The sequence below is a fragment of the Schistocerca nitens genome, chromosome 9 (genome assembly GCF_023898315.1).
Source record: "Schistocerca nitens isolate TAMUIC-IGC-003100 chromosome 9, iqSchNite1.1, whole genome shotgun sequence".
Lineage (NCBI taxonomy): Eukaryota > Metazoa > Arthropoda > Insecta > Orthoptera > Acrididae > Schistocerca > Schistocerca nitens.
The window spans coordinates 468218201-468235570 of NC_064622.1; the positions used below are offsets into that span (position 1 = coordinate 468218201).

A 17370-nucleotide genomic window follows, 5' to 3' on the forward strand; every position below is an offset into this window, starting at 1 on the left:
TTAATATATACATAAATATTTTAAAATTATGATGGAGTGCTAGTTGCACACTGATATTTATCTTCATACACTAGAAACAATACTAAGTGTGGTTAATAACTGCTCACATGTAATAATCTTACTGATTCCGTTAAGAGCCCATGGCCTGATGTATTGAAATGTTCAGTCTTTAGAGTTCATATGAAGGGCTTATTTCAATAGTGGTACAAGTCCATTACCTCCACTTGTCTGATTATAGTGCTTCTAACATTAATGATCCAAATAAACAGTAAGAAAGGTTCATCTCTAGCAAGAAGCCATATGCTTGAATATTTCTGATATCTCAACTAAGGATTTTTCAGCGCTCATGTAACTTTAGGACTCTGTATCATAAAATCAACAAAAGTAGACTTGTACCACTATTGAAATAAGCCCTTCATATATTCATATAAGAATTAATAATAGTAACGCTGTCCCTAACATAAAGGACAGCAGTTGCACATCTGTGTTAAGACAAATATTATACATTACTTAAAGCCTGTACAGAACTGAAACACACCTGCATTCATATCTTGAATCACCATTCTCCCGCAGTTCAGTGTCATTGCAAGTTTTCCATATGCCTATTGCTGATACAATATGATTCATGCGTAGGGGAAAATGGCAGTTTCGTCTCTCTAGAAGGGCATCACTCATTCCTATATTTGAGGGAAACTGTTGCTGAATTTCATATTAATATCCATTCACAATTTTATATCGAGTACTAGCAAGATGGAGCTTGCTATAGCACTTAGTGAGTCCATGTTTAAGTAGTCAATTACATGCTAGAAATTCAGGCATGCTTGTCTCAGGAGACTCTGCGGCTCCCAAAAAAAGGGAGTTTAAGCTTTCTGTAACAAATAGTACATACCTATGACTAAGATATCAGCTGATTTGTCCTGTGTCTCCCATGACACAGTCATAGAAGGGACATTATCGGAGCTCTTACTGCTCTAATGACACATGAAATATAGGACTGGACAACTTTGCTGCAAGTGGAATGTAAATAACACTTTATTTCTGAATATATATATACCTAGTATTGACAGAGGGGGTACACACACACATTATATATATATATATATATATATATATATATATATATATATATATATATATATATAGTAATGAATGGCAGCTCTCTCTAAATGGGGATGAATGTAAGATAATGCCTAAAACAAAGAGATAGAACGTCCCAATATCTAATTACAAGATTAGTGGTGAACATTTTGTGCATGAAATGTCATATGAGTAACTGCATTGCAGAATTTGAGGACAAGATAGATAAAATAACATTATATATAATCAACTCAGCGAAAATTAACAAAAGTGTGGGAGCATATTGCCAGATATCTCCCAGTCATGCACAGAAAGCTGGAAGTCACATGGTGTGAGGTCAGTGTGACTATAGCATCAAATGGGGCTGACCCTGCAATACAAGGCATTTGAAAGAAAAGGAAAAGGCATCGTATGTCGGCCACAGACAAGCCACTGTGCTGGTGTTCTTTGTAACAACATGGACAGTAAATGTGTGGTATGACTATCATTGTTGATGTAAAAGACTACAGAAGTACAAGACAAGTACAAGTACAAGACAATACTGTCTAACAGATGGTCATATCCAGGAGATTTGCAAGAGTAATAAATGAGGCACTAGCTGGCAGGTGCTAGACATTTGACTGAAGCAGTACAATATGGTAACACATACAGTACTCACAGCATCATGTTTGACGAAACAGGAGTTGCTGTGTTGTCATACATATTTTCCTTATCTGTCACCAATGTGTAAATATGAAGTGTCAGTGAAGCGATTAATAAAGACAGTGGAACAAAACAATGTGGACACACTTGAAATTGATGTAATGTGGATATATAAACGTAATTTTCAGCGTGGCTGTGCTGCAGTAGTGCAATATTAAAAAAAATATTATCCATTTAATGTTCTCCTCGTATGTGTAGGAGAAACACTATTGCTACAAATTGGAGTTAACACACACACACACACACACACACACACACACCACACACACACACACACACACACACACACACACACACACACAGAGAGAGAGAGAGAGAGAGAGAGAGAGAGAGAGAGAGAGAGAAAATGTTGTAATAAGACCAGCCATACGCTGCAAGATGTGATACCACATCTTATACAACAGTGTCTCGATATCACTGTTAAATAATTAATACTACAGAGAGCCAGATAATAGTCTGCATTAGTTACTTACCTATCAGATGGGGTGGTCTAAGTCTGTGCTACACACTTGTTCTTTTGCCTAAGACTTATCATTGCTTATAGGAATTAATCATATTTCGGTAATATCTTTATTTGACGATATTATGTTGAAAAATATGTCTCTACTGCTGATTTAATATGACACATGCACAGCGACATTAGCCTACTAGTCATTGGCTGGTTTATGTACTGCACCCGATTCGACCGGTAGGCCGAAGGCCTATATACTATTTCATACTGGAGTGTCCTGACAACATGCAGACTTGTAAAAAGTAATAATCAGCAAGTCAACACTTAAGCAATCAGTGACTTGATAGAAATGCATGTGAGCATTTCCCAGTACAGGCTGAGGCTGGCAAAAAGGCAATTACACGCTTTCTGCTCCCTAGTCAGTGTGTGTATGTCATATTATCCCAAACAAATACTCTACAATATCATACTCTAACAGACAGGTGCCAGCAGCTCAGTCTTTCTGCAGTGTGCTCAGCTTTCGAATATCTAATCTAAATGTGCATGGAAGGGTGATTGGAGGCAATGCAAGATGTGTTTCCTTATAAGAATGCTTACAGTCTCATAGAATGGGTATTTGTGTAAAAATCAGCCTCAGTTATAGCAAATTACCAATTGTGTGATAAGAAACTTGAAGGCTCCCATTAATTGGATACTTAACCGTAGAAATGAAAAATGTGATAAGTGGTTTGAAAGATGCAGGATACCGAGGAGGATTACATATGAAACGTGCTACGTCCACTGAGAATTCCAAGTGGTTACATTTGCCACCACTAGATGGCAATGGTGCTATGTTGCCTGATGAATGGTGCAATATGCCATTCAATTGTGTTTATTTCACTTTGCTGCATATCGATTGATATGCAGCAGGTTATGTTTGCGCCCTCACTAATGCTCTCCGAGATGTTTTATCGCCGCCAGTTATCTTGTTACAGCATGGCAGTATCTGTAGGTGACTTATATGTGCATGTGGGATGAGAGTATCGCTGGTAAAATGAAATCGCATCATGCATTCTGAAAGTGTTAAACACCAGGATAACAACGAAGAAAAACCTTATTGTTTGAAGTGAAAAATGTGCTGCGCAAAACAAGAATTGAATGATGGTATTTCATTTTCTTTTTTTGGTGGCAAATGGATTGTTCACACGAACAGAAGAACAGTTTTTTGTAAGTGGGCACCCTGTGACTCTGAGATTGCCTTGATAGAGAGAAGAAAGTCGGTGATGAAGGTGTTTGTGTCCAGTGACCTATGCAAAATGGTCTAGGAAACAAAGGTTGTTAGATGACATACTCTCTACAAAAAACCTGGACATTTCAAAAATTGTCAGTATCACATATGATTCAAAAGATGTAACACATGTAGTAATAAGATAATGTTACATCAACTTGGAAAGGATCTGTAAGGTGAAAATGCTCAAAAAAGTGAAACATGCAAGAAACATTCAATCTGCTACCTTTGAATCTATTTCCTCAACCCATTCAATTACACGTGAAAAGAAGAAATCTTTAAAGGCTATGATACCTTACTTGGAAAAGAATGAGCACAAAGTATATTATATGCGGATCTGTGATAAAAGTGACTAAGAACAGCCATCCAGTGTGGCCAAGCGGTTCTAGGCGCTTCAGAGTGTAAACGCGCGACCGCTATGGTCGCAGGTTCGAATCCTGCCTCGGGCATGGGTGCGTGTGATGTCCTTAGGTTAGTTAGGTTTAAGTTGTTCTAAGTTCTAGGGGACTGATGACCTCAGATGTTAAGTCCCATAGTGCTCTGTGCCATTTGAACTATTTGACTAAGAAGGTAGCACTTACAGTAATTTGTTTGTGTTTTTCACCTTTCATAAATGTTTCTATTTTAATTGCCTTCAGCATAAAACAATTCCAACTGTGTCATGAAACCACCATTAATATATGATAATACACTCCCATTTGTAACATGGAAGAGTTTGAGGAGTAAATATAATAAGACACTCCCATTTGTAACGTGGAAAAGTTTGAGGAGTAAATAATTAAAACACTGCACTACAGACAGTTTGTTTGTAATAACTTCAGTTCATGAATTTGGCACTTTGTAGCTTTCTACAATGGAGTATCCAATTATGGCAATACTGATTACCATTTTTAAGTGGGATAGCACCGTGTCACACACAGTTAGCGTAGGGGGCTAATATTTTTACAGAACTTACTCTGAGGTCGTTAAATTATAATGTTAAAGTATCTTGCATTAATATGTACTACCATGTTACAGAATGTGATATAACGTCATTAATTTATACTGTCACAGTGCATTACAAGCTGTGATCCCCTTATTACTCACAGAAGGAACAACATCGACTGAAATTTTTCTGCGAATCAAAACGGTTTACAGCGAAAGTGTTATGAACAGAACGAGTATGTTTAAGTGGTATAGTCCACAATTATCCAGAAATCTCTTATACGAGACGCTCGCAGGAAAGCTGGGGCACCACAAGCTGTGTGTAAGATGGGTCCCAAAGCAGCTGACAGAGCAGCATAAGAAAAATCGAGTCAGTATCACCTGCGCGTTTCGTGAGCAACTTGAACTGGAATATCAGGGTTTTCTCACGACTATTATGACTGGAAATGAAACATGGGTGGCTCTCTACATGCCTGAGACAACAAGACAGGCACGAGAATGGTGTCACACCTATTCCCCATCTACAAAGATATTCAGAACTTTGCTTTCTAGCAAAAAAAGATCATATTATCAGTGCTTTGGAATCGAAAAGGCATAATTTTGTTCGAATTTCTACCTCATGGAGAGAATATCAATGCACAGCGGTATGGTAATGTCCTAAAAAACTGAAAAGGAGCATGTGAAGCAAAAGGAGTGGAATACTGACAAGAGGTGTGTGCCTGTTGGACGACAGTGCCTGTCATCACATAGCCTTAAGTCACCAAGGTGGTTTGGATTGTTTTGGTTATATAATATGTTATGAACCACCCCAAGTCTACTGACTTGAGCCTTCAGCTTGTCATATTTTCATCTCCCTGAAAGTGTACATGAGTGAAATTTTGTTTTCAACTGACAACCACGTGCAGTAAGAGTTATGAAGTGGGGGAAGGTGCTGGCAGGTGTGTTCTTCGAGGAGAGCATAAAGAAGCCTATGCCACGCCTCACCACTTACACTGAATGACACTGCAGTTATGTGAAAAAATAGTCAACAAGTGTATCAACAACATCCTGTATTTTTTTGTGAAATGGGAACACTTTTTCTGAAGAAATATAAAAATCTAGTAAACTTACCTGCAGGTAGGGTAACTCTCTTCTAACCACAACTTACAGATCACAAATGATGAATCTCCCATATCTGGAATAATGCTAAAATTAATTTATTTTTACAGATACCCACTCTCTGATCCTTTCGCTACAGAGCACAGACCTAGGTCAGAGAGTAAATAGTCCAAGAATACTGGAGACCCCTGGTGATTCGCTGAAAGTATCATGAAGTCAATGTTTCATGATTGGCCGAGCACAGAACAGAAGAAGGGAGGGAGTGGAGGTCTGTGACTTTGAATATAACAATTGCCTCAGCACTGCAAGTGCAGTTCCTGTACTGCTGGCATCAGAATGTGCTGATATCATTGGTTCCTGGAATGCTGACACCAAAAAGTGCTGAGATCAGCTATTTTTGGACCAGAGCCCACATCGCCGCACTACTAAGAGCTTGCACCATTTTCCATTATCGAATGCTTTTCCTAGGTGAATAAATCTCATGGAACTCGTAGAGCTGATATATTGTGCTACCTAGCTAAGGGGAAGTGGAGACAAAGTAGTCTCTGACAAAGGGAGAGTGGCTCAACAAAATGTAATCAACATTTTTGATAACAATTACAGCTTTGTCTTTAGATTACGAGGCGACTGATACAAGTCACAGGCTTATTGGTCCAGTAGTTACCAAATTGTGTTTCTTAATTGTCATTTAAATCATATCAAGTGAATTTTCCTTGGCTATTAGGGACCTCCATAGGGTTGCCTAAGAGCATGACTGCTGGCTGATGAAGAGGTTATAGGTTTCCATGATGTCCTTTAACTATTATTGAATTGGTACAATATGGCGTACTACTAGAAGGCTAAAGTAGCCGTTAGTTCGAATTTCAGTTCTTCTTTGCCAGCAGTGGAGGGACACACAATCCGATTGCACTTTTTGCGTAAGACCCGCTATTTCAGTTGTCCCACCTGCGAGAGTGCCGACACTGCCTTCATGGGCCGGAACATATGCGCAGGAGGCGCACCTTATAGGTTGTACACGGTGCTCCTCTTCCTGTTGGTGGAGCTAGACAGTGTCGATGGGTGTTGCGACACAAAAGTGATGGGAGACGCTCTCAACAGCCCGTTCAAAGCCAGTTTCTAGTAGGTGCAAGTTCATGACAATCGTCCGTGAGTGAGCCGTCGCCATCATGCACAAATGTGCAGGCTGGTTACACTGGTGGCTGACACTGATCGCACAACACAGTAACGCATGGTCAGTAATCAATTTACTTTTGCTAATTGGTAATCATTCTGACCCGATGCGATAACTTGTACACCAAATGTTCCTGTAAAATCAATCTCGGCCGCCCCTGCCGGTCTCGTCAATTCTGATGACTGTTACAATTGCAAGAAATGAGCCCTTGGTCACTATTTTTAGGCTTAATTAACCTGGTTTCGACACTATTAGAAGTAGTGGCAACATGACTGTTACTATTTCGGCTATCTCTCGGCACACACTCTCTTAAATCAGATTTTGGACAATTCATCATTTTGTCCATAATTTTTAATATTTTATTATTATTGTGTCTTAACCTGTAGTAACGAGTGGCACAGCAGGCAGATTGATGAACAAGGCGAGACATTAGAAGACTCAGAACCGAAATTAGATCTCATTGTCTTAAATCTAGGTCAGCTGAGTACATTCGATGAATGGGCAGGTGTAGCCACTACCGCACAATGAAGAGCCAAAGAAATCGACACACCTGCCTAATATTTTTGTATAGGGCCCCTGAAAGCACGCTTAAGTGCTGCAACATGACATGGCATGGACTCAACTAATGGCTGTCCATAGATCTGTAAGAGTACGAGAGGGTGGAGATAACTTTTGAACAGGACGTTTCAAGACATGCCAGATATGCTCAATAACGTTCATGTGTGGAGAGTTTGGTGGCCAGCGGAAGCGTTAAAACTCAGAAGAGTCTTCCTGAAGCCAGTCTGTAATAATTATGGATGTGTGGGGTGTCGCAATGTCCTGCTGGAATTGTCCAAGTCTGTCGGAATGCACATGAATGGATGCAGGTGATCAGACAGGATGCTTACGTATGTATCACCTGTCAGAGTAGACGTATCAGGGGTTCTATGTCACTCCAACTGCACACGCCTCACACCATTACAGTGCCACCAACAGCTTGTACAGTCCCCTGCTGACATGCAGGGTCCGTGGATTCATGAGGTTATCTCCATACCTGTACACGTCCATCTGCTCGACACAATTTGAAACGAGACTCGTCCGACCAGGCAACATGTTTCCAGTCAACATCAGTGTTGACAGGCCCAGGCAAGGCATAAAGCTTTGTGTCGTGCAGTCAGCAAGGGTTCACGAGTGGGCCGTCGGCTCAGAAAGCCATATCAATGATGTTTCATTGAATGGTTCGCATGTTGACACTTGTTGATGGCCCAGCATTGAAATGTACAGCAATTTGCGGAGGGATTGCACTTCTCTCACTCTGAACGATTATTTTCAGTCGTCGTTGGTCCCTTTCTTGCAGGATCCTTTTCCGGCCGCAGCAATGTCGGAGATTTGATGTTTTATCGGATTCCTGATATTCGTGGCACACTCATGAAATGGTCATACGGCAAAATCCCCACTTCATCACTACCTCGGAGGTGCTGTGTCGCATCGCTCGTGCGCTGTCTATAACACCACGTTCTAAATCACTTGAATCTTGATAACCTGCCATTGTAGCAGTAGTAAGCAATCTCACAACTGCGCCAGACACTTGTGGTCTTATATAGGCGTTGCCGACAGTAGCACCATATCCTGCTTGTGTACGTATCTCCTAATTTGAATATGCATGCCTATACCAGTTCCTTTGGCACTTCAGTGCAGATGTCAGTTTAGCAAACCACATGGCAGCAGCTAAGCTTAATAGTTGGCAAGTGATCCAGTACCTAAAGGCTATTGTCGTCGAACGGGGAAATAACACATGGAGACAGGCAGAGGAAGGCAGGATTGGGTTAGACACCAGGAAAGCAGATTGGGATGGCTTTGTTACCTACATTGCAGCATTTTCAATGGAATCGCTTCCGGTAAATGTAGACTTGGGTGTGCAGCCACTAACTGAACTCTTGGAAAAGTCATAGGACATTTATATTCCTCAGAATATATTTCTGAGCCTTCTAATGTCTCGCCCTGTTCGCCACTCTGCCTGCTGTGCCACTCGTCTTACTACAGGTTAAAAGACACAATAATAATCAAATACTAAAAATTATGGACAAAATGATGAATTGTGCAAAATCTGATTTAAGAGAGTGTGTGCCGAGAGGTAGCCGAAACGGTCATGTTGCCACTACAAGTCAGGCTACAGTCCCTTGGAGTCCAGAACTTTCTGCTCTGAGGTGAATGATAAGATCGAGAAGTAGAGCTTATCAATGTGCCCTAGGGCAATCAGAGCGCACTGCTGAATATGGGGTAGTTAAGATGTACTACAAAACATTGCTTCAGGGAACTAAAAGAATACAATGGGAGAAATTTTTGAAAAGGCAAGTGAAACTTGACACATGGGTAAGACTGTATAAATTACTCACTGAAAAGGTTAAGAGATATATTATCATATCCACAATTAGTAAGGAAGATGGCTCAATGACGATTAGTTAGAAGGAGTCAGCAGAATATCTGACAACAAAAATGTTTTAAACTGCTCTAAGCACTATGGGACTTAACATCTGAGGTCATCAGTCCCCTAGAGTAAGAACTACTTAAAGCTAACTAACCTAAGGACATCACACATCTCCATGCCCGAGGCAGGATTCGAGCCTGTGACAGTAGCAGCAGCATGGTTCCGTACTGAAGCGCCTAACCGCTCGGCCACAGCGGCCGGCTGCTGATGATAAGACAGACACAGGTATTGAAATACATGCAAAACTGAGAAGTGAACTACATAACAAATACAACAGTCAGACATTGGTAATACCTTTCACTCAAGAAGAACTTGCTGTTGCAATTTCCAGTCGGAATACTTGAAAGGCACCTGGTCCTGATGGTCTAAATCCAGAGGTTGCGGAGATGGTAGGTGGAGTAATAGTCCATATTGGACAGCATTACCAAAGTAGGCATTGCATGTGATGACGTAAGCTGCTGCCAGCACACCGATTGGCAAAGATGAAGCGCCTGTCTCGAGAGAGGCCAGGGACACACTGACAAGCAACACCCCACCAATGGCATCTTGGCAGCATGTGTTTAGGCCGCAGCCACTGACCGGAGGGTCTCACTCATTCACTTACTGACCCACTCATCCAGTTTGGCGTCTGTCAGCATACTCGCAGAGTGGGATTAGTCTGACAAAAGCTATGACAGTACATAGTGACCTGATTAGTGACTGTAGCGTGATTAGCAGTGAGACTAAATTTTTTAACAGCAAGGTAACTAACTGTTGTTTACATCAGTCTGCAAGAGGACTATTACTAATGAGCTTGTACCACAGCTTCCTGGTCATGTAAATAAAGAACCGTATTAATCCACGTGTGCATTTGTATTGTAGAAAGAGGATACTGCCCACCCATTATAACATCCTCTGCCTTGATTCCTTACGGTACAAGACTCTCCCGGCGATTTGGAAAGCAGCTAGAGCGGAAATGATTAGAAAGGGAAAGGATAAAGATCCTGCACCATCGAAAAGCTATAGAACTATTGGCCAAAGTTCAGAAACGTCTGCCCTGCGATTGATTGCACGCACACAGGGAGCTGTTGCGTCTCAGAGTCAATGTGGATTCAGAAAAGTGATGTCTATAAACGTTGCGGTTAATAGATGTCTTCAGATTATAGAAAATTAGACAACGAAGTATTCACTCGCGCTTATGATTGACATCGCAGGCGCATTCGACAATCTTTGGTGGTCTGAGATGTTCGCACGCTTTCGAGATCACATGGTCCCCAAATGCCTGTATAAGAGCTATGTAGATTACTGCAGTGGACATAACGTCCAGTGGCTTGTAGGGCAGGGCAAGGTAAAATGTGTTATTCAGAAAGCGGCTTCAACGCTCCATAAGTGGTCCACTGTACTGGGATATTTGTATCGAACCCCTGTTACACCTGTTGAAGGGGTTAGATGCTATTGAAGGTATTGTCACATACGCAAATGGCATCCTAGTAGTTGTGTATGCAGACTCCAGGGCGAGAACTGAGAAAAAGGCGATTGATGTGCTTGCTCAGATGCAGCACCGGTGCAAGAGCAACAAACTGTCTATAGCTGCTCATCAATCCACATACATACCTCTCAATGGAAGACTTTCTCTCGCCATCAATCCTTCCTTCACACTTGACGGAATGTCCGTGAAACACCGCACTGTTTGTAGATATTTAGGCGTTCTATTGATTGGCGACTCCATAGAGTGCTGTGTGCACAACGACCATATACGTAAAATTAGAAGGAATGTCAGCGTTGGCCGTAATATTGATGGTTTATTGACATCAAAATCGATTTTCAATCACCTACTGATCATCTTCAGCGCTGTGGTGTACAAATTAAACTCACAGGCACTGGTGTCAAGTTGTGATCGTTTCATAGCTTTGGTTACTGATAATAAATTGACACCAGTGCCTATGCGTTTAATTTGTACACAACAGCACTGAAGATGATCACTATGTGATTTAAAATCGATTTTGCTGTCAATAAACCATCAATATTACGGCCAACGCTGACCTTCCTTCCAATTTACGCGTTCTTCTAGACGAGACAAGACACTTTTTGAAACAGGTAAAATGTGTTAATCAGAAAGCGGCTAAATTTAAGACAGCCAATGCTGGCAATCTTCAGCATTCTTCTGTAGCACCACATTTCGAAAGCTTCTATTCTCTTCTTGTCCAAACTGGTTATCGTCCATGTTTCACTTCCATACATGGCTACACTCCATACAAATACTTTCAGAAACGACTTCCTGACACTTAAATCTATACTCGATGTTAACAAATTTCTCTTCTTCAGAAACGATTTCCTTGCCATTGCCAGTCTACATTTTATATCCTCTCTACTTCGACCATCATCAGTTATTTTACTCCCTAAATAGTAAAACTCCTTTACTACTTTAAGTGTCTCATTTCCTAATCGAATCCCCTCAGCATCACCCGATTTAATTTGACTACATTCCATTATCCTCGTTTTGCTTTTGTTGATGTTCATCTTATATCCTCCTTTCAAGACACTGTCCATTCCGTTCAACTGCTCTTCCAAGTCCTTTGCTGTCTCTGACAGAATTACAATGTCATAGGCGAACCTCAAAGTTTTTACTTCTCCATGAATTTTAATACCTACTCCGAATTTTTCTTTTGTTTCCTTTACTGCTTGCTCAATGTACAGATTGAATAACATCGGGGAGAGGCTACAACCCTGTCTCACTCCTTTCCCAACCACTGCTTCCCTTTCATGCCCCTCGACTCTTATAACTGCCATTTGGTATCTGTACAAATTGTAAATAGCCTTTCGCTCCTTGTATTTTACCCCTGCCACCTTCAGAATTTGAAAGAGAGTATTCCAGTTAACGTCGTCAAAAGCTTTCTCTAAGTCTACAAATGCTAGAAACGTAGGTTTGCCTTTTCTTAATCTTTCTTCTAAGATAAGTCGTAAGGTTAGTATTGCCTCACGTGTTCCAACATTTCTACGGAATCCAAACTGATGTTCCCCGAGGTCGGCTTCTACCAGTTTTTCCTTTCGTCTGTAAAGAATTCGTGTTAGTATTTTGCAGCTGTGACTTATTAAACTGATAGTTCGGTAATTTTCACATCTGTCAACACCTGCTTTCTTTGGGATTGGAATTATTATATTCTTCTTGAAGTCTGTGGGTATTTCGCCTGTCTCATACATCTTGCTCACCAGATGGTAGAGTTTTGTCATGACTGGCTCTCCCAAGGCCATCAGTTGTTCTAATGGAATGTTGTCTACTCCCGGGGCCTTGTTTCGACTCAGGTCTTTCAGTGCTCTGTCAAACTCTTCACGCAGTATCGTATCTCCCATTTCATCTTCATCTACATCCTCTTCCATTTCCATAATATTGTCCTCAAGTACATCGCCCTTGTATAAACCCTCTATATACTCCTTCCACCTTTCTGCCTTCCCTTCTTTGCTTAGAATTGGGTTGCCATCTGAGCTCTTGATATTCATACAAGTGGTTCTCTTCTCTCCAAAGGTCTCTTTAATTTTCCTGTAGGCAGTATCTATCTTACCCCTAGTGAGACAAGCCTCTACATCCTTACATTTGTCCTCTAGCCATCCCTGCTTAGCCATTTTGCACTTCCTGTCAATCTCATTTTTGAGACGTTTGTATTCCTTTTTGCCTGCTTCATTTACTGCATTTTTATATTTTCTCCTTTCATCAATTAAATTTAATATTTCTTCTGTTACCCAAGGATTTCTATTAGCCCTCGTCTTTTTACCTACTTGATCCTCTGCTGCCTTCACTACTTCATCCCTCAGAGCTACCCATTCTTCTTCTACTGTATTTCTTTCCCCCATTCCTGTCAATTGTTCCCTTATGCTCTCTCTGAAACTCTCTACAACCTCTGGTTCTTTCAGTTTATCCAGGTCCCATCTCCTTAAATTCCCACCTTTTTGCAGTTTCTTCAGTTTCAATCTGCAGTTCATAACCAAGAGATTGTGGTCAGAATCCATATCTGCCCCTGGAAATGTCTTACAATTTAAAACCTGGTTCCTAAATCTCTGTCTTACCATTATATAATCTATCTGATACCTTTTGGTATCTCCAGGATTCTTCCAGGTATACAACCTTTGTTTATGATTCTTGAACCAAGTGTTAGCTATGATTAAGTTATGCTCTGTGCAAAATTCTACAAGGCGGCTTCCTCTTTCATTTCTTCTCCCCAATCCATATTCACCTACTATGTTTCCTTCTCTCCCTTTTCCTACTGACGAATTCCAGTCACCCATGACTATTAAATTTTCGTCTCCCTTCACTACCTGAATAATTTCTTTCAACTCGTCATACATTTCATCAATTTCTTCATCATCTGCAGAGCTAGTTGGCATATAAACTTGTACTACTGTAGTAGGCATGGGCTTTGTGTCTATCTTGGCCACAATAATGCGTTCACTATGCTGTTTGTAGTAGCTAACCCGCACTCCTATTTTTTTTATTCATTATTAAACCTACTCCTGCATTACCCCTAATTGATTTTGTATTTATAACCCTGTAATCACCTGACCAAAAGTCTTGTTCCTCCTGCCACCGAACTTCACTAATTCCCACTATATCTAACTTTAACCTATCCATTTCCCTTTTTAAGGGATCTACATTCCACTCTCCGATCCGTAGAATGCCAGTTTTCTTTCTCCTGATAACGACGTCCTCTTGAGTAGTCCCCGCCCGGAGATCCGAATGGGGGACTATTTTACCTCCGGAATATTTTACCCAAGAGGACGCCATCATCATTTAATCATACGGTAAAGCTGCATGCCCTCGGGAAAAATTACGGCTGTAGTTTCCCCTTGCTTTCAGCCGTTCGCAGTACCAGCACAGCAAGGCCGTTTTGGTTAATGTTACAAGGCCAGATCAGTCAATCATCCAGACTGTTTCCCCTGCAGCTACTGAAAAGGCTGCTGCCCCTCTTCAGGAACCACATGTTTGTCTGGCCTCTCAACAGATACCCCTCCGTTGTGGTTGCACCTACGGTACGGCCATCTGTATCGCTGAGGCGCGCAAGTCTCCCCACCAACGGCAAGGTCCATAGTTCATGGGGGAAAACAGTACCGTTACTGGGTAACAATTCCAAAGGAAACATGACGAAACATCCATTTATCAGTTAAGTACATTTGTTTGTATTAACGCTTAAACATCACGTGTTTACATTATTCCAAAACAAAACAAAAAAACCTGCATACTGTACTAGAGAACAGTACGGATGCATTACAATGGCTCGGTGTGGGGGCACCAATGTTGTTAACAGACAGTATACGTGTGAAGCATATTCTAGTACACACTCTGCATCGGACGTGGATTCTCTTCACTTTCTAGTGCAGCGGCCAGAACTCGTGCCAGCAGATCTTCCTCCGGCACTTCTGGAGTCTCGTAAATTAAACTTTGCATACGAGCACACAAGGAGTAGTCCACAGGAATTACATCCTGTGGTCGCGGCGATCACTGGTTGACCACTCCAGCCTATTCATCTTTAGCCATATCGTCTGTAGAGATGTCTTCGAAGCACACGTGAGAACTGAGATCGTGCACCATGACGCTGAAACCACATTTTCTCACGGAGACTCAGTGGAACATCAAGTTGTCAAGCTGACTGGATACCAGGACAAACAACTCTGAGGCTTTTCTCTTTCCCTCAGCAGATGTGGACATGTTAACGTCTGAACTGAAATCGTCGTAGAACGGAGACGGTCTGTTTCCGGACTTGGGTTCGTGCTCAGAATATTATGTAGTGACTCCTCACTACAGATGCTAGAAATTTGTAAAAGGAATTATCGAACACCGTATGGGCAACATCGTACTAGATCTGTCCGTCTGTTTTTTTGGTCTGTGGTGTCCCCTGTTGTGTTAATTACAGAAACAACCGCTAGAAATGATTTTTAGCGGATTCCTTTTACTAGTCATATGGATGACTTCACACTTTTCACGATTTACTCAACAACACGTATTGGACCATACAAGTATCTTGTCGCAATTTGTTCTGATCATCTGATAGCTTTACAAGACAGTAAATGACAGGATCACCTGCAAACAGTGTAAGAGGGTTGCTCAGATTGTCTCCACGATCGTTTATGTAGATCAGGAACACCGTGAGGCATACAACACTTCATCGGGGAAAGTTTCAGAGTGCGTATTGCAACTAGGACGGTTAATCTTTCTGAAAATATTGGGAGGCCGAATTATCGATATTTAGGAATATCGTTGTAGCAACCGGATTTATCGATAAAAGATATCGATAAATCGGGTTATCGGCGAAAAAGTATTGCCGTAACGCTCTTTAAAAATGTCGGCTGCACATTATAAATATACTGCTAGTTTTACAGCCGTGTATTTGAGAAGTTATTTATTACTAGATATTCTGTACATCAATAAGCTAGCATCATTCTTATGTGCCATATCGCTAGAATCGAAAGGAAAACGATGCACGTTCACGCTTACCGACAACTACTTTTCAAAAAATGCCAGCTGCATGTGAGTGGCACAATAAAAGTGTCCCATGGATCCGTCGTTCGGCTTCGTCACATTACCCGGGAAACCACGTCGGCTCGCACGTTTTTTTCATTTCTGCAAACGCCAGCGAGCTAGCAGTTTTAGTGTCAAAACTGCGTGATGAAGCTGAGCGTTGCAGTTTCTGTTGGTTGTGCCGAGCACCAATCACGTCAGCATTTCCCCTCACACGTCTCTGCCCACTGCAAAGAGCAATGTTGTCACTCACATTTATCTTCATCATTTTGAGCGACTGTTTTTGAAGAATGTCGATGAGAAGAAACAGCACACTAGTTGCGATAAAAATTGTTTTTAACGGAACTGGTATGCTACTTCTTCACACCGAAAATACTGTTATTCCATTCACACCGCGACTCCCTCAGGAGCAAATCGTACTTCCTGTTTGTGCCACCTACACTCGCTCCACATAGTGAAAGACTGGACGTGAGACTCCTTGACACACTGAAAGTAAAATTATGTTCTGCAACAATTCTAAAAGAACAATTTCAAATATTTACTGACAATGACGAAATAAACTTTAATTTAAAGTGAAAATGGCAGGTGATATCGATATATCGGGGACTACATATGGATGTATTTTGTGAGGAACACGAGTATTTGGATGTCTGTACTCACGGTCGGAGCCCGAGTTGGAGGACGCGCGGCGCTGCTGCCAGGCTAGCGAGCGCACGTGGCCCCTGGCGCCGGTGTGCACGGCGTCGACGCTGAGCGAGCGCGCCATGGCGCGGCGCCAGTGGTCGGCGGCGCGCGACGCCCGCAACGCGCCCTGCCGGGCCTCCGCCTCGGCGGCGCTCGCCGCGTTCAGCTGCTCGTTCAGCGCGTACAGCTTCTGCGTGATGTCCTTGCCTGCGCACACGCGACGCCCGTCACCCCGCGCGCTCTCTCTCTCACCCCGTTCCGAGTTCCTTACAAGGGAACCTCCCCGTCGCACCCTCCTCAGATTTAGTTATAAGTTGGCACAGTGGATAGGCCTCGAAAAACTGAACACAGATCAATCGAGAAAACAAGAAGAAGTTGTGTGGAACTATGAAAAAAGTAAGCAAAATATACAAACTGAGTAGTCCATGTGCAAGATACGCAACATCAAGGAGAGCGTGAGCTTAAGCTGTCGGCACACGGACCGTGCATCCGAACGTTGAGCGTGCCGAGTTTCTGACGTCATAGCGTGGAATAGCCCGTTCGGGAGTCTTTCCGAACGTGCAGAGCAATATCTGGCATGTCAGATATTCTGAGCGTGCGTCTGAGCGTTGACCAATGAGATGGCACAACGGCACCTACGTCAGACGCACGCCGTCTCCCTTCAGTACAGAGTTGTGAGGCGCAATTTTGGCATTCATTTCAAGCCTATATGTATATATGCCGTTTCTGAGCACCAGCAAATTAAGAATCACTAAAAAAACCCGTTGTTAACTGTGTGATTCGTTCCAATAAAATAATGAGAAACATCATATTCGTGGCAAAAGAATTATTGTAACTTGCGTATTATGAGAGTAGGCTATTTGAAGCCAGCGACACACTGAAGATCTACCCAAAACGCAATGTTCTTGGTATAATTTGTTATAATTAAACTTCAGATAGTAACATATCTACGATTAAGGTTTTCTGCACGAGCTAAGACACTATGATTAGGAATCTGGAAAACGTTCTTGTTGTAGCGTAGGGACTAGCGTCACCGCCCATG

General features: G+C 41.9%; 1 protein-coding gene across 1 annotated transcript in view; it reads right to left on the minus strand.

Annotated features, from left to right (window-relative positions):
- Window positions 1-792: 792 nt before the first annotated feature.
- The window catches only part of LOC126204346 (blood vessel epicardial substance-like), an 86122-nt gene continuing 69544 nt past the window's right edge, over window positions 793-17370 (minus strand). The window contains exons 7-8 of the mRNA XM_049938724.1: window positions 16305-16535; window positions 793-869 (exon numbers count right to left, since the gene is read on the minus strand). Coding sequence (XP_049794681.1) covers window positions 793-869; window positions 16305-16535 — 308 coding nt within the window. The remainder of the gene's footprint in view (window positions 870-16304; window positions 16536-17370) is intronic.